Source organism: Lygodium microphyllum, chromosome 28 (genome assembly GCF_053477565.2).
Source record: "Lygodium microphyllum isolate KBCC chromosome 28, Lygodium_microphyllum_v1.1.10, whole genome shotgun sequence".
NCBI lineage: Eukaryota > Viridiplantae > Streptophyta > Polypodiopsida > Schizaeales > Lygodiaceae > Lygodium > Lygodium microphyllum.
Window position 1 is genome coordinate 117,869,713 of NC_141162.1, and position 24,621 is coordinate 117,894,333.

The 24,621-nt window shown below is 41.6% G+C and overlaps 1 protein-coding gene across 2 annotated transcripts in view; it reads left to right on the top strand.

Annotated features, from left to right (window-relative positions):
* Positions 1 to 24,621, top strand: part of LOC148011904 (Pyridoxal phosphate (PLP)-dependent transferases superfamily protein) — a 124,136-nt gene that overhangs the window by 44,235 nt on the left and 55,280 nt on the right. For both annotated transcript variants that reach the window (XM_087669849.1, XM_087669848.1), the window contains exons 2-4: positions 3,857 to 3,904; positions 4,195 to 4,323; positions 6,407 to 6,466. In XM_087669849.1, the coding sequence (XP_087525975.1) occupies positions 3,857 to 3,904; positions 4,195 to 4,323; positions 6,407 to 6,466 (237 nt within the window). The remainder of the gene's footprint in view (positions 1 to 3,856; positions 3,905 to 4,194; positions 4,324 to 6,406; positions 6,467 to 24,621) is intronic.

Here is a 24,621-nt window from a genome sequence, read left to right on the forward strand (position 1 = left end):
CCAGCCAACAGGGATTTGTTCAGGACCAGGTGACAGCAACTAGGAGGTCTTGAGCAATAGGGAACAGCTCCTTTGGGCTTTGAAGCAGGAGGGACCAGCTTTTGGTTAGGATCAATAGGCATGAGTACCATTTGCGCAATTGGCAACATGCAACTACTCTTGGGTGCCTTCCTTTTTGTGTAGAAATTCTGAATTCTCTCTCTCCTCAGCATTCTCTAACAATCTTTAGCAAGTCCTCACCCATTCTCAGTAGATCTCTGCTGTTTCCATGAGAATCTAGCGGTTAAAGGCGAATAGTAGGAGCATTTGCTGCTGTAAACTCTAATTTACAATAGAAATTAGGGTTTACCAGCCACCTTGGGTCTTGTGCCAGAAAATTGAAGGCCTAGTACATGAGATTAGTAGTTGAAATTCAGGGAGTTTGTGATATTTCAAGAGGCCAACCAATCCCTATTGAATTTGGGTTTATTTTAACCAGCCAAGGGTCAATTGGAGGCCAAACCCGTGTTAGATTGAGGGGCAAATCAGATTGAAGGCTTGTTGGTTATTTTTGATTGCAAGTAGCATTGGATTTTGAAGGAGATTGGAGCAATCTTAGTACACTTCTTCCAAATGCAGTACAAGTTAAAGAAATGTTGCAAGGGCATTAGTTTCAGGGCCAATCGAGAGTTTAGTGTCCAAGATCAATCAGTAACATTTGTATTTTTAGTTTATGCTAAATTATTGCTTGCTATAATCAGTGTATAATCAGGTCATTTACCACCCTTTCTGAGAAGGAGGGCTGGTTTCACCCTCTTTGGTATTGGAAAGTTGTGAGGGATGACAACACTAGGGCTAGAAAGTTGTAGAGGTGGGTGTGGCCTTTGCTGCATGGTGAGAGTCAAAGTCGGAATCCAAGAATGATGGCTCATTGGAGTCATCATTATCCTCCTTTCTTCTTCCTCTTTTTCCTCTCCTTCCGCAACACTGCGAGTTTCTTGCAATCCTTGTGAAGATGCTTGTTCTCACTACAATGATAGCATTGGCTTTTCTTCTTCTTCTACTTGTCACCCCTCTTTGAAGCAACCAATACACTCAAAGGGTGGCTGCCAGAATGAGATGGTAAGGTCCCTTGTCAACGTGAAGCAGTATCATGTTCAAGTAGCATTGAGGTCATATGATCAAAACTGATAGGTCTCATTGGCGTTTGAGCTCGTAAGGTGTTTGCTACAACATCAAACTCCCAAGGTAGTTTGTATAGTAAAGTTTGTAACAGATGGGCTTTGAGAAGGGTAAATTGCATGTGGTGAAGCTGATCCTGGACGTGTCTTAGCATCACAAGAAATGAATGAATCGTATTATGTCTTCTTGAATTGAATAGTTTGTAAATGGCTGTAGAGGGTAGCAACTCTCATGGTCAATGGAGCCTCGTACATAAGCTAGGACTTCTCACACACCTCTAGAGATGTCTTGTAGGAGGTAACCACTGGTAAGACTTCCTTTGAGATGTACTGAAGAAGAGCCAAATAAAAACGCAGAGAGGATGAAAATGCAGGCGGGAAGGAAGTGATGCTTGCAACAAAAAAGTAAAAACGGCTGCATAGAAGATCAACATGTCAGCAGCTGATGCAAAATCGATGGTGGCTGGACAGTGAAATAACAGGCTGGGACAGTAAAAACATAGGTAGAACAGATGGGAAATGCAGATGAACTGGTTGCCCAACTGCAGAAAAACACCCAGTTGCCAAAGTTGACATCCAGTCCAGCCGGATCAAGATAGCAGCAAAACACAGACTTTACAGGAGTCAGCAGGTGTGATCAGACCTAAAATAACAGTCGAAATCAACAACCAGCACCAGAACCAAGACGCTTGGGCCATGATACCATGTCAGAATGGTATGGTGCAACCGCAGCAAAGAGAGAGAGCTGATAGAAGTGCTGTAAACACAAGCAACTGAAAAGAAGAGCAAGAACACATGAACTTAAAGTCAATGAACTTGGGAAATGGAATCTGTATACCAAGGGTCAAGAGTGTGTTCAAAGGCATGGGCTGTGGGCAACTAAAAGTGTTGTAGTCTCCCTTTTTCCAACAGGAGGCAAGGTGCTCATAAGACTCAGTTTTAAATGGTGGGGGAGAGAGCCAATAAATAGGCTGAATAAATGCAAATGATTTGAGCAGGTCGGTTAGCATTAAATGTGCCCAGAACTGCAGTTGGCCAGCATTAAATGCACCTACCTCAGAGGAGAAATGCCTTCTAACTATGAGCCCTAACACCCAATATATGTACAATGCTAACACTTCTTGGATCAATGATGTTTCTTGCAGCCATTCATGGTGGAGTCAGTCTCCATAGGAGCATCTTGCGAGACTTCTTTGGCAGTGGAGTATTAACCTTGTTGGATTTCTTTAAGGGATGGTGTCCCCAAATCCCAGTTCTGTTCCAGATTTGGGCACATTCAGTGCCCAGGTGCTAGCATTGTATGTTGTATGTCATCCCCTAGTTGTGAGCCATATCGTTGAGTCAGTGGGGGACCTCATCGATCTATAACATTTATTGTCTGTTTGTGGTGGGTTTGGTCATTCTGTCCATTACCAGTTGTGATGTTGTGTTGTGGCTGGAGACTTTTAGTCTGCCTGAACATTTTAGGTTGCACATAGGGTTTTCTATATATAGGACCCTAGTGCTCTCTCTTTTTTGGCCTTTGGCCTAGACACGAATTGTGAGTCTATTCCTCTCTCCCACCAGCACCTGCATTTGTGCATCTCGCATTCACTCAAGGTTGTCATCTTGTATCTTGCTTATTGCTTCTGTCATTTATGGGGATTCTTCAGCTTCTGAGTTCAGGTCTCCACAAGAGCATCTTTCAAGACTTCTTTGGGAGTGGAGTATTGAACCTTGTCGGATCTCTTTAAGAGATGGTGTTCCTGAATCCCAGTTCTGTTCCAGATTTGGCAGATTCAGTGCCCAGGTGCTAGCATTGTATGTTGTATGTCATCTCCTGGTTGTGAACCATATCTTTGAGTCAGTGGGGGAGCTCAGCGGTCTGTAACATTTATTGTCCGCTTGTGGTTGGTTTGGTCATTTTGTCCATTATGGCCAATTGTGGTGCTGTGTTGTGGCTGGAGACTGTTAGTCTGCCCGAACATTTTAGGTCGCACATAGGATTTTCTATATATAGGACCCTAGCGCTCTCTCACTCTTGGCCTTCGGCCTAGACACAAATTGTGAGTCTACTCCTCTCTCTTAGCAGCGTCTGCACTCACACATCTCGCACTCACTCAAGGCTGCCATATTGTATTGCTCATTGCTTCTGCGATCTATGAGGATTCTTCAGCTTCCGAGTTCATGTCTTCATTCCTTTTGCTGGCCAGTTTGACTGTGATGCGTAGGTGCATACATAGAGTGACCTAGGAGAAAAAACGGCAAGTGTAATTAATCCTTGAAATGTCTCACAATGTATAGCAAAGGAAAATAAACCTAAGAGAAAAGAAAGATGATGCTGTCAGTGTGTACAAGAGCTCTTGGCTCTTGGACCATCTACAAGATCAATTATTGAGGTTGATGAAGTGAATCTCCTTGGGAATGCCCATTAGTCGTGAGAGATGATATGCTAGACTCTTTGATAATCTTGTGGACACCATCTGGCTGGGTAATGGGCCCTCCGAGGTTTGCATATTTATGTAGCCCTATATATAGTTGGCCTTGGACAGTCCTTTGCTTATTTGTATGATGTTGGGATATAATTAGTTGTTTTTTTAGTGACATGCTGTACTTTCTGTGCTTCATCTTACTTGCTGGTACTCAAGCATTTGACTTCAGTAAAGAGACACAATCTAGATAAGTGCGAGTGATGGGGCAAATTTACACTTTTACAGATGCAAGAGTTGCTGCGAGGCACCAAGGATTGTATGTCACTTGCACAGGTAATCTCATCACTTCTAGTATTACATTCATCAGAGCTTTTGTATTTATGCATCAGAGCTTTGGTTTACTTTATCTTTTGAGCTGTGGAGTGCTAACATGCACTGGTTGTTTGATTCAAAATTCATTGCTGACATTGCAATCAAGGTTATTTTTTGAGTCTAGGATCCTATACAGAAAACCACAGCAGTTTTAGGCATTTGATAGTGTGAACAGTTTTATGCATTTGATAGTGTGATTTTTGTGGAAAGGCATGCTGTAGATGGTAATCATATCTTGATTGATTGTATAGGGTGTGGTTCATTGGCAACCTCCACCTCAGGCTCTTGAGAAAATTAAGGAGGCAGTTTCGGTACCATCAATTAGCAACTATGGTCCAGATGATGGAATCCCAGAACTCAAAGCAGCCCTTCTGCATAAGGTATTCCAGAACATTGATGACGTAAATTTTAAAGGATGTTCTACTTCTATATCAAGATTATTGCAGAACAATTGTAAGGTAAAATACTTCATAGCTGGCCACAGTTGAGCTAACCTCAAGCATGCTGTAAAGTTGAAAAGCAACTTGTATGGAAGGAGATTAAGATGAGCTTATAAAAGATTCAATTTGCAAGGCTTAAGGGGATTCATTTTCTTTTAAACCTAATCACCACTTTCCACAAACTGTTATCATCAAGGCTTACAGTCAGTGCCTTGGTATCCACTGTTAAAAATTACTAAGTGAGAAATCTTAGAATTATAAAGTTCAGTAATAAAAACTAATAAATAAAATGGTTAATTTTTTTAAAAGAGCAACTATAAAAAGGGTGAACCTAGCCAAAAATTAGGCTAAAATTAGTTTAGGAAGAATCATGATTCCTAGGCTAAAGTTAGCTTATCCTAGAGTACAAAATTAGCAAACAATCAGGAAAAGAAGAAAGCAAGGAATAAATATAGAAGCATTGTAACTCATTGCACTGTTATGTTTTTCTACTTATGAAAAAGCTAGTATTACAATGTTGGTTATGGAATGAATGCTTTTGATGGTGGATGTGATGGCTTATGAAATCAACAATTGAATCATTCTTGTGACAGTTGGACGAGCAGGAAAGATTAAAGTTAGTGACCATTGACTATCCCAAACCAACACGACTTGAGCATCTTACAGGATGTAGGAATAAAGATCATCTTGCAAGATGAGTCACTCTGCTTTGTGAGGTGTCGGGGAATAAGAGACTGTTTGAGGATATGCATCTCTTTTGGGCCAAAAGCTAGCTGTTTAGGCTCTCTTTGGAGAGGATAGGGAATTATCATGGAGAAATGACCAATCATTGGCTGTCACAACTTTGAGACAGTGTCCAGCTTCATTTGGGCATGCCTATCTTTTGTCCTCAGCACCCTACTATCTTTGACACTTGCACAATTCATGCTACATTGACTGATATCCAACAATTGTCTATTTACAGACTCAGTTGTATCTCACTCAAGATTAATCTAATGTCTAGACTCATTGGGTCATTAATGGGTCAATTGCCCAGATATTTGGCCATTGATTCATGTTGGCTTCTCACCTTTTTGTGGCACACCACCATAGACAAACGCAACCTTTTGGCCACTGCTGCTAGTCACAACCATTACGCCCCTACCTTCTGCCCACTGGAGACATTAATATGCAGTTTTCATTTCGAAAACTGAACTGATGTATCTAAGTTGCAGCACTGGTCTGAAATATAAATCTTGCATACTTCCAATCAATAAGTAATGATCACATCTGCACATTAAAGCTGTACATCATCCATGTGTCTTTGGTGGACGTTGTGAGTTGTGAGAGCCATTGAGTGGTCATTGTGGAAACACTCACTCACACTCAACCCTGAAAGATAAAGGGAGGAATCAATGTTGTGCAATCAAGTGTCAACAACTAACTAACATGTCAGCTTTTGCTGTACCTGTTCTTTTAAGACTTGGACACTCTTCTTATAAACGCAAGTCTTGTTCTTTATATTTCTGCAGAACCTTTCGTACTTGGAAAAATAAACTTATGAGCTCATCCATAGCCTTTAGACTTGCCTCTTTGTCACTTTCTGGTTAAGAGTGAAGGGCACCTCATATGGTCTGGCATTATCGGTCACTGGATTGGTTATTTCTTATCCTTATATAGGACACCTCTCTTGAGCAGATGGCCCTGATCCATGCCTTTTCTATTTTTATACTCTTGAGTTTTGTACTGTGCATCTACCTTAGTAATGATTGTTGCTGAGGTGCCTTTACTATTAATTTTTACCTGGAAAAATGGAACTATTCAATACGTTTCCATGTATTTTAAGGTGTGCAACATGTTCGCCTTGTCGAGTGGTTTCTACATATGATTCATTCTTTTGCAGTGTTTAAACTAAGCAATGTGATTGTGTCAATAGAAGACACATGAAACACAAACATTTTTGTGCCACTTTGAATGTCCTGTAGACTCTGATTCTAAAGTGCTTCTGGCCTGCTTTGATACCTTTTTTGTTTTTTCAATACAGTTGAAGCTAGAGAATAAGCTTCAGAACAGTTCTGTGATGGTCACAGCTGGAGCTAACCAGGTAATGTCAGTTTCTCTTTGCAAAGTTAACATTCTCTACTTTCTATTTTTGTTGTATTAATTAAAATTGAAATTGGAAGGATGCTTTGTGGGACACTTAGGTCCCATAATGCGATACGCTTGACAATTAGTGTTTCCAGGCTACATTTTTTCAAGAAGTGTGTTCAAATCTATATCCTCGAAGAAATCTAATGTTTCTTGTGAATAGTTGCACTGTTCTTAGAGCTAATTTCCAAAAGTAGATGCTTGGACTCTTGCAAGTGTCCAAATTTTGGGCACTCAAGAAGTGCATACTGGTTAGTTGGTTTGCTCCACACCCTTGTAGGACGTCACAACATTCCTAACTGCTAACCCATTTGCCAAATGAGTTCTCATTTCCTCCGAGTGCCTCACTTTATTATTGGATATCTTCCTATGTTAGGGTTGGAGGAGGAACCAACTGGAGCTCCTCAAGCAGGCTTAGAAACAGTTCTTGCTATGCAGGCTCCTCGACTAGCTGTGGAGAGGGAGTCACCGAGCAAGTGGAGCCACATAGAGCAGCAGAGAGGTAGTATCCCATGCCCACTAGAGGCAACCGAGAGTTGCAAGATGAGAGCTTTCCAAGAGAACTTCAAAAGGAAGGAAGCCATGGTGATGGTGTAGTCACATAGGACTACTTGGTGACAACATATCCTGAACAAGGAGGATGCATTTTTCCAGCCAGAGCAGCTTATTGAAGAGGCACAATCTGACATTGTAGGTGCGACCATGTGAAGCTAGGTTCAGGGGAGTGAGATTATCTCCTTGCAGCCATAGTAACTCATGAGGATAGTCATATGGGATATCCAAGGTATGGGGGAATACATGGAGCACTCTGAGACAAGAGGTATAGAGAGCTCCTTTTCCTTCTTTGGGAGCATCATCTTTCATTATGGCATTCCTTGCTATGGGAAGCTTTTATTGGGATAACACCTCTGGGCATTCATGATTGACACAGTCCATATAGTGGAGTTGACATATTGATCTTAGAAAGTTGTGGATGCAGGTATATGCAGCAATTGTGGAGCAAGTAATACACTCACGCATGCATATACTGCACCTTATTGGGACAACATAGTCCCTTGAAATTTCAATTTTCCTCTAGAATTTTTGAAAAGTGCATAGGCGGGTAGGATATCAGCATGAAATAAATTATTGAGCACAAGCAAATGAGTTCTGGTTCCCCTACTTTGTTGGTAGCATATGACATATACTCATCTATACGAGAAAGAAATAAAGAGGATGATGCCATCATAGTGTATGAGATTCCTTAGTTCTCCTACCATCTGCAAGATCCATCATGGAGTTATACTGAAGGGATATGGACAACTCTACTATAGTGTCTATCATGAAGATGTGGAATTTTAGTACTTTGCTTAACATTTGATTAAAAGTTAATCAAATGTGCAAATGTGACTTGCAGATGTGAGGTGCAAGTTAATTATTTCATCATGTGGAACCTAGGACCTTGAGATATTAGGTGATGCCAAAGGCCAAAGTTGTAATAAGGTATGCTTAACAGGTACTAGGTGGTAGCCGGTGTTAGATTTGGGCATAGATCAATTTATTGGCTACTAATGTTAGTGGTAACATTAGAGACTAGGTATTAATTAATTAATTAACGCCGGTCTAAGGGTTGATAACTGCTCAGGTTTTATGGTCACTTTTACTTAGGCTGATCTCAAGTAATTATATGTATATATCAAAGTAAAAAGACTAAGCAACTATTGGAATTCGAGTCCTAAGAATTTATGCCCTAACACCTTGCATAGCCCGCTAGGTGATTGGCACAGTCATGACTTGAACCCAGAAGCATGGAGTGAAATGCTGGATGACCCAAAGAATATAGTTATGCCTTGCCAGAGGCCTTGCACCTTTTAACAAGCCACACTGAGCTACCATGAGTAGAGCCCCTTTATCATCAAATTGCTCAAATTCTTGTTTTTCAGCAAGTTTTTGCAACGTCTGTACTTGCCTTCTGGCCTTTTTTCCTTGTCCTCTCTTGTTCTTGCCAATCAAGCTTTGGACCTACTTGACTCCGAGTAACAGTTAATACAAAAGTTTCATTAGGACACTCCTCAACCTTCATACAATTAGAACAATCACATTCAACATGCAAACTTACAACACATAATTTTCTTGACACATCCTTTGCCCCTTTGGGAGTTGTTTCGGGATATGTTTTCCCATAACCAACAATATCTGAACCTTCCGGAGACTGCCTTTGCTCATTTTAGTCAGGAAGCTCTATGAGGACCACTGCAATAGGGGCAGGTGGATGCTGTGGATGAGATGCTCCTGCAGGTCTTGCATCATTGCGAGACCTTGCTACTGGCATTCCTCTCTCAGTCCTATGCCTTGCCTAAAGCTCACAGTTAGGCCTAACAAAATGCCCTTGATCTCCATAATAATGGCATGCTTCCGTTTGAGTAGTTTGTTGCTGTGCCTAAAAATTTTCCCAAGGCTGTCTTGCTTGCATTCTTCTTAGTCCCCTAAAGGGCCTCTGAGGTACTATGTCAGACATAACCTAATTAACTGCAGCTGGCTGCATAAGTCTAGGCCTAGGCTGCATCATTGGCATCTACTGTGCCATCCTAACATTAGGATTGTACCAACAGTTTCGAGTTTCATGGCCATTCCTTTGGCAAATTTCACAATATTTTTCTTTCTTTTTAGTGTCAGAAAGACCTAAATCTTTCAACATTTGCTTAATCTTCTTATCCAGTTTACTTTCCACAGTCTCTTCCTTAGTTTTATCTTTTGCCTTCTTACTTTTGGTCTTGGCTAAAAGCAATTTCTTTTTTTTCTTCTTGTGCTTCTTCTTTCTAAACTCATCATAATCTGAGTCACTAAAATCATCATCTGATTCTGAAGTGTAGTCACTCTCCTCCTCTTCAATATCACTTCCTGATCCTAAATTAGAAATAGAATCTGAATCCGAAGAGTCATCATCCTTTCGGGTCTTTGACCTAGAAGTATCTAATCTCTTTTCAAGCCTCATAGCAAGTCTTATCATGGTATCTAAGGTGTCATTCTGACCAAGCTCCACATTAGCAATAGGATTCGTGACCTGACTTCGAAGACCCTTAATAAAATAAGTAATCTGCATGTCTATTGATGGTGCATCTGCAACATCCAATCTATTAAGTAGATTCTTAAACTTTTGAGCATAATCTTCAACCAATATATTGTTTTGTTTGATTTTCTTGATTTTCCTCAAAATATCTCGAGGGATTTTATCATTTCTAAACCTACTTAAAAATGGAGTTTTCAATGCATCATATGTATTAAATGCTCCCATACCATAATTACTAAACCAATCCATGGCTTTTTCTTGCAGTGTGGTTGCAAACTACTACTTCTTGACTTGATCACCATACATTTGGTTGAATCCACTGGCTGTCCACCTTGTCTCAAACTTAACTACACGACAATCAGGATCTTCCTTCTTCCTTCCAGAATACTTAGAAGCTCTTACTTTTGGGTTAACAAGCTGATTTGGATTCATTATATTTTGCTTTTGAAACCTACGCAATGGCAGTAAAGGAATAAATTTCAAAGACTTCTTTGATTGAAGTGTTGTACTTCTCAACAAAACTATTCCCCCAAGCACTATATGCTGCAATCTCTCAAATGCTTGCTTAGGAGGAGTATCCTAATTCTTAGGTGGTAATAATGGTTCTTCATCCTTTGAAACATTTGGTGAACTTGCAAGGGTTGGAGGAGATTCTTCAAAACCAGGAGGAGAATTATATACCGTTGCGGTACCCCCAAAGGGACCCACATCGTGATAACCCTATCTATCAATTGCAAACTGTTCTTCATCCAGCTTGCCTAATCCTCCTACTGCTCTTGCATCATTCAACAAAACTTCCTGCTGCTATTGCCTTGCTAATGTCTTCCTTATCTCCCGAGATTTGCTTCTCGTCAAAATTGGGTTTGACAGATATGGATAATTGTCTAACATATATGCTGCCCATAAAAGGCGCCTTGTAAACCTTCAATTACATTAGCATTTTGGAAACCTGCAACCTGATCTTTTAGAAAATCAGTTCTAGGCGTGATGCCTAAATCATAAGGAGACTTCCCATGAAATTGGTAGGATCGCTAAAGTGTTGTGGGTATTTAAATCCACAACAGAAAATATAGAAACACACAAATATGTTGAAATGCTAGACTTCATCATTGACATAATTCCTACATAGTTTTCAACATCCATACCCGAGAATATTTATGAACACATAACACATAAACAATAACCTTGATAATCAGGAAACAAGACATAGAAATAAAGATTAATCAACAATGACCAGCAAAACATGGCGTTGTCATTCCCTGCATTCGGTTTCATTCATCTGATCTCAAGAAATACGTTTGCTGGAATATCAAAACAGGCGCTTGTAATACAAGTAACATACCACATGACATTTATGGTCACTTTTACATAGGCTGATCTTAGGTAACTATATGCATATATCAAAGTAAAAAGACTAAGCAACTATTGGAATTCGATCCCTTAGGATTTATGCCCTAACATGGGAGACAACCGATTTAATTATTGGTTGGTGGAATTAAATTTTTGGGCACCAAAATATTTATTAAATTATTTTTAGAATATTAATTTAATAAGTTGGATAATGCTGAAAAATGGGATTAGAAGGTTGCCACTTGGCAAAACTTACCAATGTAAGTGGGAAAGACATTTTTGAGGCTGGGAGCGAGAAAGAAAGAAAGAAAAAAATATTAATGTCTACGTAAGGCCAATGCGGCCTATGAGACAAAGTCCAAAGTACATCCATGTCTAATGTCATCTCATCAGTAAGGTGAAGACAACATTAAAATAAGTAAGTGGTCTATGAAGACAATGCTAAGAATAACTTTACGATAGGATCATGCTAGAGTAGGACTATGTCTAGTGTTGTTCCATTAGTAGAAAGAAAAGGAGACCCAAATTTGGTAGAAATATGTGCAGAAAGTGATAAAGACTGTAGACTATAGCTGATCTCAAGTCTATACATGATCTTAACTATGATGCGGCAAGAGGGCTGCCATTGCTGCTACAACGGTTGATAGGCCATTTCCAGTCTAGCAGGATACCCTCCAAGACTTAGTGACATGCCTAGAAGAGACTATAGCTATAGGTGATAGTGCTTTGAGGGCTGTTTCAGCTAGACAACACCATGTTCAGGGTGTTCCATTAGTGGAGATAGCTTTCACGGTTGTCTAGATAGGGCAATAGCTGATTTCTTCCATTTCCTAATAATGAAAGTTGAGTTTTCTCTCTCCTCAGCATTCTCTTTCATCCTCTAGTCATCTCTCAAGTTATCTTAGCACAATCCAGCCATTTGAGTCATCAAGTGGAGATTTTGTTTAATCTCTACTATAAACACTAATTTACAACAAAAATTAGGGTTTGATAGCTGCTTGGGAATGCATGTTCAGAATTGAGGGCCTAGGACTTGAATTCTAGCAGCTAAAATTGAAGAATTTCAAGGAGATTCAAGAGGCCAGCCAGCCAATATCAAATTTGGGGCTAGATTTGTCTCTCAACAAGGAGCAGGGTGTAGGTCAGAGCAAACCAAAGGGAAAATTGGTTTGAAGGCTTGTTGGTCATTTATGACACAAGAGGCACTTAGATTAGCAGAGGAGATTAGTGAATCTTTGTTGTAGTGCATCCATTTGCAATTGAAGATAAATAAATACTACAAGGGTGCTAGTTTGGGCCCAATAGGCTGTCCATTATCTGAGATTAAAGTGGTAAAGTGTGGGTTTCGGTTTATGTGAATTTATACTTGCTATAATTAGTGTTAAATCAGGTTATTGACCACCCTATCCGAGGAGTAAGGACGGTTAGATCTCATGAATTGAATCCCTTTGAGAATATTTGCATGTGGTGAGACATGATAGGTTGGATTCTTTGTAGTATTGCGAGCATTACTTGACTCGAGGATGGGGCCTCCTAGCTCTGCATACCTATATGACTTTGTCTATAGTAACTTGAGAGAGTCTCCTATCAGGTGGAGTTAGTATTGATGGTCCAACCTGTGCTATGACATTGAGAAGTATGTACGCATAAGGAAGACTAACTTGTATTGTTGTTTGAGGCTAGGTCATTGCATCTCAGTGTGTACAGATCTTCAAAAGGAAGTGTTTCAAGCTTCTTTGGTTAAGGAATGCCATAATCAGACATAGTGAACAAGAGTTCTCATGAAAGCATGAGTGATTGTTGTAACAAACCTTTTGCATATCAATTATTACCAAGACATGGCTCAATGATTTCAAATTACTTTGATGCTCATGTACTTTAAAAGGCGATTTGTATTATTTAAGTGTTTCAAAATATGATTAAATGTTCATCTTTCTATTTAAGGGTGGCCAATGGCCAGAACACCCTATAATTATACTTGTGTCATCATTGATGAGATGCACAAGAGAAATTAAAAGTTTTAGTTGGGCGAACAGAATGACCAGAAAGCTCAGATGACTAAGAATTTACACTCAAATAGTCACATTGACTAGAAGCCTATATAATGAGTAGTTTCAAAAAGTGAAACTAGATGCTCATGATCGAAGAAACAAACTATGAACCGGTGAACCTATATAATGAAGCTCTTCAAAAGCTAAATTTACGAACTTCTAAAACTTCGGAGGTTACTATTTTTGAAAGTTGCTCTAATGGAAATTTTGTTCATATCAAAGACTTCAGAATTTTATAAGGAACAATTTTGTCTTCAGTAGCTATCTCAAATTCTTAACCATTTGAGATATTTTTAGAGTAGAAGGTTTGGAAGCTTCTTTCTCTAGAAAAGTGACGTGTGGCATCTAGAAGAGGACATGCATTATTTTGAAGAGACAAGTATCCCTATACTTGTCATATGTAGCCTCTACTTTCCACTTTTGAGGACCCAATTCCCATACCTATATATTGGAGGTCTCTCTCTTCATTTGAAACAAGCTCTCATATTGAAATTTCCGCCACATGCCTTGTATTCTCCTATTTATCTCTCATTGAAGAAACACTTTCTACTTAGCTTAGTCTAATCCAAGCACTAACGAAGAAAATCAACTTGTTTCTCAGAGTTTGCAGAAATTAGGGCTTCAAAACCCTAATTTTCAGAATTGCAACAAATCGGTCCTTTTGTATATGGTTTAGGCACTTTGTGCCCGTGGTTTTGTTTCAATAAATTCTTAAAAAGTGGGGAGGGGCTAGTTCCCCTCTCAATGTGGTATCGACTCTTCTCACTCACTCACTCTTTTTTTTTTTCGTAAAAGGTAATTGTATTAATTACGAAAAAAGATACAAGTTTACATGATTACAAGATACATAATGGCTCTAAGCCATTGTGTGTAAAATCTCAGTACTAAACAATAAAAGAGTTACAAAAGTCATGGCAAAGATGCAGAGGAAATTGCCATATGCCAGGGAAGTAAGTCCTCCCGAGGGAGTAAGTCAGAGTGCCGAATGAGATCTATTTGCCAATGCAAGAGACCTTTAAGCCTCGCAACATGTCCCGGAACATTAGAGGCCGAATAAAAAAGAAAGGCATTCCGAGTGGTCCAATTGTGCTAGCATCCCCAGTATCTAAGAAAGTGAAACAAGATCTTTATATGTGACTGTGCCGGTGAGGGGTATTTTGGCCGTACAAAAACCCAATTAAAAAGGCTTAGCGAGAAACCAACCACTGCTCGCCAAACCACTGACAAGAGTGACCAAATATTCTTAGCGAGAGGGCAATAAATAAATCGATGATGGGCCGATTCCACAGTAGTGGTGCAAAAGAAACAATTGCCATTAGCGATTCGACGCTTGGAAAGGGCTGAAGCAAGAGGAAGACCACCAATCATTACCCTCCAAAGAAAGACCTTGCATTTGAAAGGTGTCTTGTTCAACCAGCCCTCCATCACAATTGCCTTCCACCATGACTGAGATTTCCGCAATCCCCATACAGTATTAGCTTTAGTAACCAGCCATTGATGATTTTTAATCAGAAGATGATACACCTGGTTAGCCGAGACCTTTTCCAAATTCAACCGACCTGCAAGGTCCCAGTCCTACCAAGGATGATCCAAAGCAAGGGCAGGAAAGGGTTGCCTGCTCTGGAGCACTAACAAAAGCTGTTCCCATAAATCATGGTATCCACGAGGGATTCTGAAAAGCCTCTTGGCTGTACGAAACGATATCAAGACATTACGACTGGCAAGGGTGGCATCTGCAATTGAAGTCAAGCCCAAACGTGCCATGCGGTTAAATTTTGGTCTGAGCTTATGTTTGCTTTCCCAAGAAAGTAATCGCGAGGTTGCTAACAATTCCAGTTGAAAAGAGTTAATATGTAAGTGGTCTTCCGTTGGATGCCAATGCGTCTTCTGGAGAACCAATTACCAGGAGCAGACCAAATGAACAAGCAGGGATGAGGAAGGACTAGAAAACCGGGAGTCTGCATTAAGAACATGCTACCAGGAGCTCCGAATTTGTGTATTACCATGCACAAGCTCGTGATCCTCAAGAAAATAACGGGTATAACGACCCATGGGTGATGATTGACACACCTGGCACGAAAAAGAGACCAACGAAGTGCCAGCATATGAGTTTTGGCATCCAAAACAGCCCCACAAGCCATGCGTTTGGGGGTACATGTATGCGACCAAGAAATCCATGAAATGCCTGCATGCAAGGAATCCTTCTTTCATAACATGAAACGAATGTGCCGAGTAAAAGCATTCAAAGTAGTAGTAGTCCAAGGCAGCAATGGCAAGAAATATGTGAGCATTGGCAACATAATTGTCTGAGCCACTTTGAGGCGAACATGAAAGGGCCAAGCTTGTGACTTCCAATACAGAAAGTTAGCAGTTTCTGTGAAATCCACTCTAGTAGTTGCTTTGGCCGAACATCAACACCCGAAGGGTACCCAAGTTGCTTGACAATGGAACCACGGGGAACAACCTGTCCCTGCCAGCCCAATGACTGTAAATCGGACTCCATGCAACTGAGAATGGCTGATTTAAAATCATTGATATAAAGACCAGAAGCATGACCAAAGAGCGTCCAAACATCTAATGCTTTGCGAAGATTGTCCTTGTCCGCATGCAAAATCATAAAGCTGTCATAAGCTAAAGATTGACTAATGAAGTGCTGTCCAAAAGGAAGAGACAATCCATCCAACTGAGCAGAAGCTGCCATAGAAGATAGTCTCTCTCTCTCTCTCTCTCTCTCTCTCTCTCTCTCTCTCTCTTTCCTAATTTTCATGGTGATAAATTGATCAAGTTGGTTAAGTTCAAAGTATTATCATTTTCACATTCATCCCCGTACTTACACTTGTATATTAGTAGGTAGTGTCTATATGTATAATGCTGTCATGAGGACATGTATTTTTGAAACCTCACTTAACATGTGTATTAATTTTAATCACATGCTTAAGTAAATGTTGCACATGTGAGGTGTAACTAGGGTCAGAGTAAATTTACGAGCTCGGGACCTGAGGAAATCATGGGATGTCAAAGGCAAAAGTTGCTATGAGTTATGCCGCATAGGTACTTGGTGGTATCTGGTGCCAGTTGTTGGCCTAGGTCATTCATTTGGTCATAAGTTGGTGACATGAGAGAAGTGGTGTTTAATGGTACCTAACACCAATTTGATGGTCAAAGATGGCATAGAGACACTTGGGAATGGAAGTTGCCTAGCCAATTTAAATATTGGCCAATCGGTTTATTTTTTAGGGCACCGAAATAATTATTAGATTAATTTTCAGTATTTAAAGACTGAAAATTAATATTTAATTATGGATAACGTTGGAAAAACCATTTGGAAAGGTTGCCACTTGTGAAAAATGCCCATGCAAGCCTGAAAAACGTATTTAGAAGCTGAATAGAGGCATTTTTAGTGTATTCAGCCTGCAAGAGAGAGGGAGGAGATGTTGCTGGTTTGATTTGCAGCCATTGGAGGACCTTCTGAGACAGCTAGGGGCGGGAGAAGACCAATCAACATCACGTGACAGCATCTAGAGGCTATTGAGACAGGGGAGCAGCAGTAAATGATTGATTTTCTTCAGTTCTTTGCATCTACAAGTTGTTGTGGCAAGGCAGCAACTGCATTTGACTGATTTTCAATCATTCTTCACGACAGAACTCTGAATTTTCTCTCTCTATAGCTTTCTCTCTCATTTCCCAGCCATTTTACAGCCTTTTTCCAAGGATCTCAGCATTTGGACCCTTGGAGATCGAGAAATTGCAAATTTCTCTGATGTAAACCCTAATTTACAACAAAAATTAGGGTTTAGCAGCAGCCTTGGGAAGCGTGCCAAAAATTGGAAGCTCCAAGACTTGGATTCAACACTGCTGAAGCTGTCTTTAGCCTATTCAAGTTGAGGGACCAGCAAATAATTGAATTTGGGGCATTTTCCATCTCCATCAAAGCGGGTGAAGGCCAATTAAGTGCTTGAATCAAGGAGCAAATAGATTGAAGACTTACTGGTCACTTTGGATAGCAAGGGGAGTTTGGATTGCGAAGGGGATTGGGAGAATCCCATTGTAAATCAACTTTTTCTTGAATAAAGCTAAATAAATACCAAAAGGGGCGTCAATTTTGGGGCCAATCGGGTGGGCGTTGTCCAAGATCAGTAGGTAAATTTGTAATTTCAGATTTGCATTAATTGTTTGCTGTTGTAATTAAGTTGTAATCAGGGATTTACCACCCATCCACAGAAGGAAGGCTGGTTACAAATGCACGTATGTCTTTGTCTCTTGCCACTATCTACATGTGTAATGCCGCTATGTCTGTCTATTGCATTTGGCATATTTGACAGAGATTGTACTTACATGCCTCTGTAGAATATCTCATTTTCTCAATGGAGTTGATGTGAGGAGGTTTAGATATGATATAAGGTGCATCATGTCCTGAAGGACATGATCCAATAATAAAGCCATCATTATAAAGATTGAGAAGATGGTCCTTGTAGAAGGCCATCTTTGTGCTAGGTATTGCTGTTAGTGAGATCCATGTCTTTCTTGGTAATGGCCATCCTAATGACTTAGGTCAGGTGAGCATGCTTGAGTTGCATCTTAGGCGTGTCAAGTCTACATTGTAATGGTGGTAATGCATCCATTTAGAGTCTACGGTCTCTTGGCCATGTACTAGTTTGGGCAAACGAGTGAATTGGCTTGTGCCCATTTCCATTAATTGTGCTAACCCCCATTGGACATTGAATTGTCCCATACATTAATTAGCGTAGGACTAGCATTACTTAAATAATTAATGCCTAGTCCGAATGTCATCACTTGACATTTAATGATTCAATTAATGGCCTAGACCCAAAAATCCTGATTGGGTTGCGGTGATAGGAAGATCCGGTCATACGATATATGCTCAAGAGGGACTTCCAGACTTGCCAACCTAGTACAACATTCTTGATGTCTTTGTCGAGTCACCTATCTTTAGCACTATTGATAAACAAGTTCCATAGTTGCACTTTTTGTGTCCCATCTTGATATGAATAAAATGACTCTTCGAGTCTTTCTTGTATTATGATTTGGATGATAATACAAATGACTCTTTACTCTTTTCCACATTGCCTGTATATTGCAAATTTCTTACGATTGATCAGCTGACTCGCTTGAAGAAATCATAACCAAAATCTTGAATCTTACTAGGATACTCCTCACATCGCCAACCCTATTGAACTATAGTAGAAGAAGTTTATTCTAAAACAAGTCAAGCCTCATGAGTTCAATGCAAAAGGGAAGGACAAGGAGTTCATCGTTGAGATTTTGATTGAGCCCATGAAGGATTATTTCATTGCCACTGGGATGAGCATTGCAAACCAAGCAATAATCACTAATAGGCTTAAGCTAATTGGTGAAGCACGTCTTTGGTGGAAATAATGGTGCAACACGTTTTTGGTGGAAATAATGGTGCAAGAATAGTGGCACTATTGAAGTTCTTGTTACATGGAAAGAAATTAAAAAAGCTATGTGTGTAAGTTATCTTTCTACTATGTATAAATCAACCAATATAATTCTTGAATCTGAAGCAATACAACTTATCTCTAGAAGTGTATTACTCACACTTTGTAACTCGAAGTCTCTCATCTCGAAATAGGGTAGTCAAACCAATAAGATAACCAAACAAAGAAGGGTCAGGTCAATCTTGTAAACTCTCTAGCCCAATCCAATACAAACTATGATGGACAAAGGTGTTTCAATTTGATGGAATGGGCTATTTTAGGGCCCAATGCCCTAAGTTGAACAATATAAATGGCCCTACATAGTTCAATCGATGTAACCCAATATCCAACAAAACTACCAATGATCAAGGTAGAGAATGTGCAACAAGAACATGAGCTAACCTTCAGGAGCTAGATGATGAAGATCCAACTATCGAATAGCGAAGGAGAGACTGAAAGAGCCTTTAAGTACAACAAATGGAGCTACAGCCCACTACAACTTATAGCCCATTGTGAGACTATGCAATAAGCCCTACTCGTGTAATAGTCCTTGGAAGGAATTTCGTAATGAACTTGGACTATCTAGGTTGCCTTGACATTTGCATATTTATATATAATTAGATGCGTAGCGGAAGCATAGTGGATCCTAACCCATAGGTCTTAGAACTCAACACCAAATTTTCTCGAGATGAGGATATCTTGTTTCCTCCAAGGGGGAGAGGATGTAATGTACTTAATTTTCATACAATAAAATACTGCTACATTTTTTGCTAGCTCTAACTATGTCTCAATAGTGAGGATAAATGCCACTATTATTGAGGTGTTGTATGACAACTCATTAGTAGGAGGTACTTAGACAGCTCTCCCAAAGCAAGTTTATAAAAACTATATTTATAGTGTAGAATAACTACAAGGACTAGCTTGATGGATAGTCACTTGGTAGTTAAGTGTAGTTAGGTGACAACATTGCCAGGATGGGTGGTATTCTGGGAAGTTTTTCCTACAAGCAAATGGTTGCACCTCGCTTGTAGCCAACGATGCTCAAAAAGCTTATGTAGCCTCATCGCCGAGTATGCCAAGGCCAAGATGGCAAGGTCTATGCCTTGGTTGCTGCCTTAGTCATGAGCCACAAGAGGGATGCTGTTTGACGCAATGCAATGTGGTGCTTGTGCTGCTCGCTACGTAGCCAATTGTGATTGAATGATGCTAGATTCGTCTTTTTTCAAGCGGATTGTAAGCTTCTGTTTTGTAAAAGATAGCCATGCTATAGAAAACATCACCTTGCTTTTCATCCCCCCATCTTGAAATAGGATTGTGAGAGAGAGGAGTTGTGACTAGTAGCTTTTCTACAATGACACCCTTGCCATCTGATTCTCTATACCTTGCTTTCCTACCCCAACTTCAGCCTAGTCCTTATTAGCCCCCTTTTCCGTCACCTTCTCCTAACCAAGCTCTTTACTATCCACTCTACTTTGAGAGCCAATCAAGAATTGTTGTGGTACAATGGATCCAAAGAGAAGGATTGCAGTTGTAATAGAGTAAGTTTGAACCACAATGGGAGTGGAGTAAGCAATTGTGACGGAGCAAGTGGTTGCAATGACAAGTGCAACCCCTCTTCCACCTCCACCGTATCGGTTTATGATTGTCTTTAGATAAGCTATAATTTTCATTAGAAGGTAGACTTTTCTCCCTATCCGAAAACCATGGTATCGAATCTTCTACATTTTAATCAAGATATCTTACCAATCAAGCCTTAGCTTTTAAGAAGAACACAATATACTTTTACAGTTGATGAGTAGTAGAACTATTTTGTGCTTTGTTGCTTCGATTCACTAGATGTAATCAATAAAAGCTTTGTTTGGGAAAGATTGTATTCTTTGTCTTGGCATGTCTGTTTTATGATTGTGCTTGTGAAATAATAAGACAGTTGATGATGGATTGAGAGTGGGAGTGGCTATCTTCAAGCACACGACAGTGAGTTCCACTACTAGGAATTGGTTGTCACTTGTGCTTGGACCAAGACCATAGATGAGAGGTCTCTTTGTTGAGAAACCCTTCACCCGCAGTTTTGTGTTTCGCGTTTTGTGTTTAGGGTTTCACATTTTGCGTTTAGGGTTTCATAGTGGACAGCCCTAAAAAGGGGCTAGGCACCCACAGTGGGGCACCACCCTAGACAGCCAGCGCCCTCCCTCCAGGCGCCACCCTAGACAGTCTCTTACCTATTTATAGGCTGCCTCTATCACTCATTCAACATGGCTAATTCATTCAGTCCGTCACCTCTTCTCTCCAGCCTCTCCACTACCCTCATACCACTTCAGGAGGGCATTGCGGTTCGTGGTTCGTGGTTGTCTTCATCATCTTCCTTGTGCTACGGCACCCTTATTTCCTTGTTTCTCATTCACTCCATGATTCGGATCTTCATTATTTCATTCATCATAGTTTCTTCTCTCTTCTATTCTCTTCTCAGTGTTTATTGAGTTCACTCCGTGTTCCTCCCCGTAAACCCTATTGTCTCGCTGGTACGTTTTCTTTTGACATGACGGCTGTTCTCTATTGTTGGCGGCTCAGTCAGATTGTTGGCGGCTCCTCCTTGTTGCTGTCAGCTCAGCCAGATTGTTGGTGATTGTTCTGTACTGCTAATGGTGGCTCCTCCCTGCTGGTGGTGGCTGTTCTCTGCAATATGGCGGCTCAGCTAGGTACGCTGCTGGTGGTGGTTCTTTGCAACCCAATGGCTCAGCCAGAGAGAACAGCCTGGGGGCTCAGCCAGATTGCTGGCTGCTGTTCTCTGCAACCCGGTGGCTCAGTCAGATTGTTGGCAGCTCCTCCATGCTATTGGCGCCTCAGCCAGACTGCTGGCGGCTCCTCCCTACTGCTGACAGCTGTTCTTTGCAACCTTGCAGCTTAGCTAGACTGTTAGTGGCTCCTCCCTGCTGTTGGCGGCTCAGCCAGACTGCTGGCGACTCCTCCCTATTGTTGGCGGATCAGCCAGACTGCTGGCAACTGTTCTCTGCTGCTGGCGGCTCCTCCCTGCTACTGGCGGCTGTTCTCTATTGTTGGCAGCTCAGCTAGACTGCTGGCAACTCCTTCCTATTGCTAGCAAATGTTCTCTGCTGGCGGTTGTTCTCTACTGCTAGTGGCTCCTCCCTACTGTTGGCAGCTCCTCCCTGCTGTGGCTGGCGGCTGTTCTCTGCTGCTGACGGCTCAGCCAGACTGTTGGCTGCTCCTCCTTGCTGTTGGCGGCTGTTCTCTGTAACCTGGCGGCTCAGCCAGTCTGTTGGCGGCTATTCTCTACAACCCGACAGCTCCACAATTCTACTGTATCCTGCGTTTTTCTACTGGTTGCAACCTCTTACTACTGGTAGCATCCTCCCCCCAGTGGCAGTTCACTTCCAGCCCTTCCACTACCCCCCCACCCCTTGAGGCGGACATTGTGGTTCGTACTTTGCACTACTCTCACACCCCTTGAGGCTAACATTGCAGCTCATTGGTTCGTGGCTAACCACTTCCTTTCTCAGCAAGGCACATTGATACCCATGGCTTCTTTACCAACAGATGACCAATCTACTGGGTGCTCCTATTGTGGCATCACCAGATACACCACCGATGCTTGCCGACTTCGACCTTTGCTCCCCACCCCCCCCAGAGTATATGCGTCTCCCACCCGACACTACCTTTGCCACCCCTCCTTTCTGGGCCACAAAGATTGTTTTGCATCGGCCATCAGAGTACTATACTCAAGGCAATAAGACACATCCGATGCGCATTAAGTCCTTTCGAGCACATGGAGGATTGATTGGCGCTACGACCTCCTGGAGATCGTTGCAATGGCAGCAACAGTCTTGTTCCACCTATTTTCGGGTATAGTAGCTACCGCGGCTTGTGGTTTTGTAGTCCGCTCCTTCGAGACAGTGGTTGCTCGACCCCTTCCTCTTCTTCGGTTTCCTGGTCTGCTCCATTGAGAAGCAACGACTGTTGCCCACTCATTGCTTAGTTTGAGCCCCATCCTTCACCCTCGTCTACTTAGGTTTGAGAGGCCACGTTTGGGAGTTCTTCACCACCCCAAATGCCTCCTTCAGCATGACCAACGGCACTTTCTTCATCCTCAGACATTTCGGAGACCGTGATCCATGAGTTTTTGGATTCCCTATTTACCTTAGAGGGGGATGATCTTTCTTTGCCCTCTGAGGGGGTATCTACATCTACTGCAACTTAGAAGGGGGCTCCTATTCCTCCAGTTTCAAAGGGGGTCCCACCCACCACTCAATCCTTCGCACACCTGGCGGAGGCCTTTTACCTCCTTCTTCTACCCTTGGATGGGGTGGCTTCCTTCCAGCGGTCATCTCACCTATTGATACCTAGGATCTCAAGATCTACCTAGATCAAGGCCTTGGAGGTTTAGCTGCGACTTGGTGACGAGGCCTTCGTATTCATTCTTGCATGGATGCACGGAGCTAGTGGCTTCTCTCCCGATATTGAGTTTCGGGTTCTCCAGTTCACTCTGTCAACTGTTCTTTATTGCAGGTTACCTTTTAGATGAAAATCTTGGATCTTAGGGATCCTCTACATCTTCTTCCTCCTCTTCTTCTTGCCTTGGTCACTTGGTCAACATGGAGCCAACTCTCGAGATTGAGTATAGGCATATCCTTATGGTTCTCGGAACCACACAAAGCCCTACATTCCTCCTATGCATTGCATGTTTTCATCATCTTTGTACTAGGGCGCTTGGGCAAGTGAACAATTTCCCCACGAGGGACATTGTCCAAGTGGTACCTGCTACATGAGCATTCTTCAGCATGTAGCTTTTCATCTCCACCTCACTCTTTTCTTGTTCCCCTTTTTGGGCGTGAGAGGGAGTGTTGAGAAACCCTTAACCCGTAGTTTTGTGTTTTGCATTTTGCGTTTAGGGTTTCATAGTGGACAGTCCCAAAAAGGGGCTGGGCACCCACAGTGGGGCACCACCCTAGACAGTCGGTGCCCTCTCTCTTGGCGCCACCCTAGACAGTCTCTTGCCTATTTATAGGCTGCCTCTATCACTCATTCAACACGGTTGATTCATTCGTCCGTCACCTCTTCTCTCTAGCCTCTCCACTACCCTCACACCCCTTTAGGAGGACATTGTGGTTTGTGGTTTATCATCTTCCTTGTGCTACGGCACCCTTGTTCCCTTGTATCTCAGTCACACCATGATTCAGATCTTCATCATTCCATTCATCATAGTTTCTTCTCTCTTCTCTTCTCTTCTTAGTGTTTACCGAGTTCACTTTGTGTTCCTCTCTGCAAATCCTACTGTCTTGCTAGTACGTTGTCTTTTGACACTCTCCACAAGGTGTGACTAATTGCACAAGACCCTATTGACTAGCAGGGCTCTAGGGAGACTTTCACGGGTCTAGGACATGATTAGTGCTTGTGAGTCCCGTGGACTCTATCAATCAATTGGTTTGTCAACTACAGTTAGAGCTGAAGGTTGACTTCGTTAGGGTCGAGATCTTAGAACTCGGCATAGCACTATTTTGGGGGTTGCTGTGAGACTATGCCTTATGGGCAGAGGGATCAATGTTCTACTCTCCCTCATTTCTCACTCTCATTGAACCAAGTGCGGTGCCTGTCCACTTCGAGTTTTGATTGATCACACAAGTGGCTTTCTTAACTCAATGCTAGAATGCTGCTAGCAACTGTAGCTGAGCCATTGGGAACCTCAAGTCGATCCTCATAGGTCAAGCAGGACACTCCCTTGCAAGGTAGATGCAAAAGCAACCTAACCATCTTAGCCCTTGTGTTCCATGGGATCTGGGTGGTCACGCTTAGGATAAGCGATTGGGTGACTACCCAATCTTACTCCTTGGGTTTCCCAAACAAGTACATTTCAGATGTATTGCAGCTTGGCATGTATGAAGGCGAGATATAGCCTAGTGATTGAGTGGGAAAGGACTCCTCCAGCAGAGTATTCAACCATCTAGCTGGAAATTATTCAGTGTTTAGGGGCTAATTTTACAATTATTCAATCACGGAAAGGCTAATTTGGCAAGCTTGGGACTTAGATGCAAAGCAAGAAGCCTTCCTACAGATTTGGAAGCCAGGCCCTTTCTCCTTCTTAGACAAAGTGGAGATTCACTGGCTTTATATACCACTGGTTCCTCCCCTATGTTCAGTATGAGGATGCCATTCAGTAGAGTTGCTAGCCTGGATTTTTTATTTTCCTATT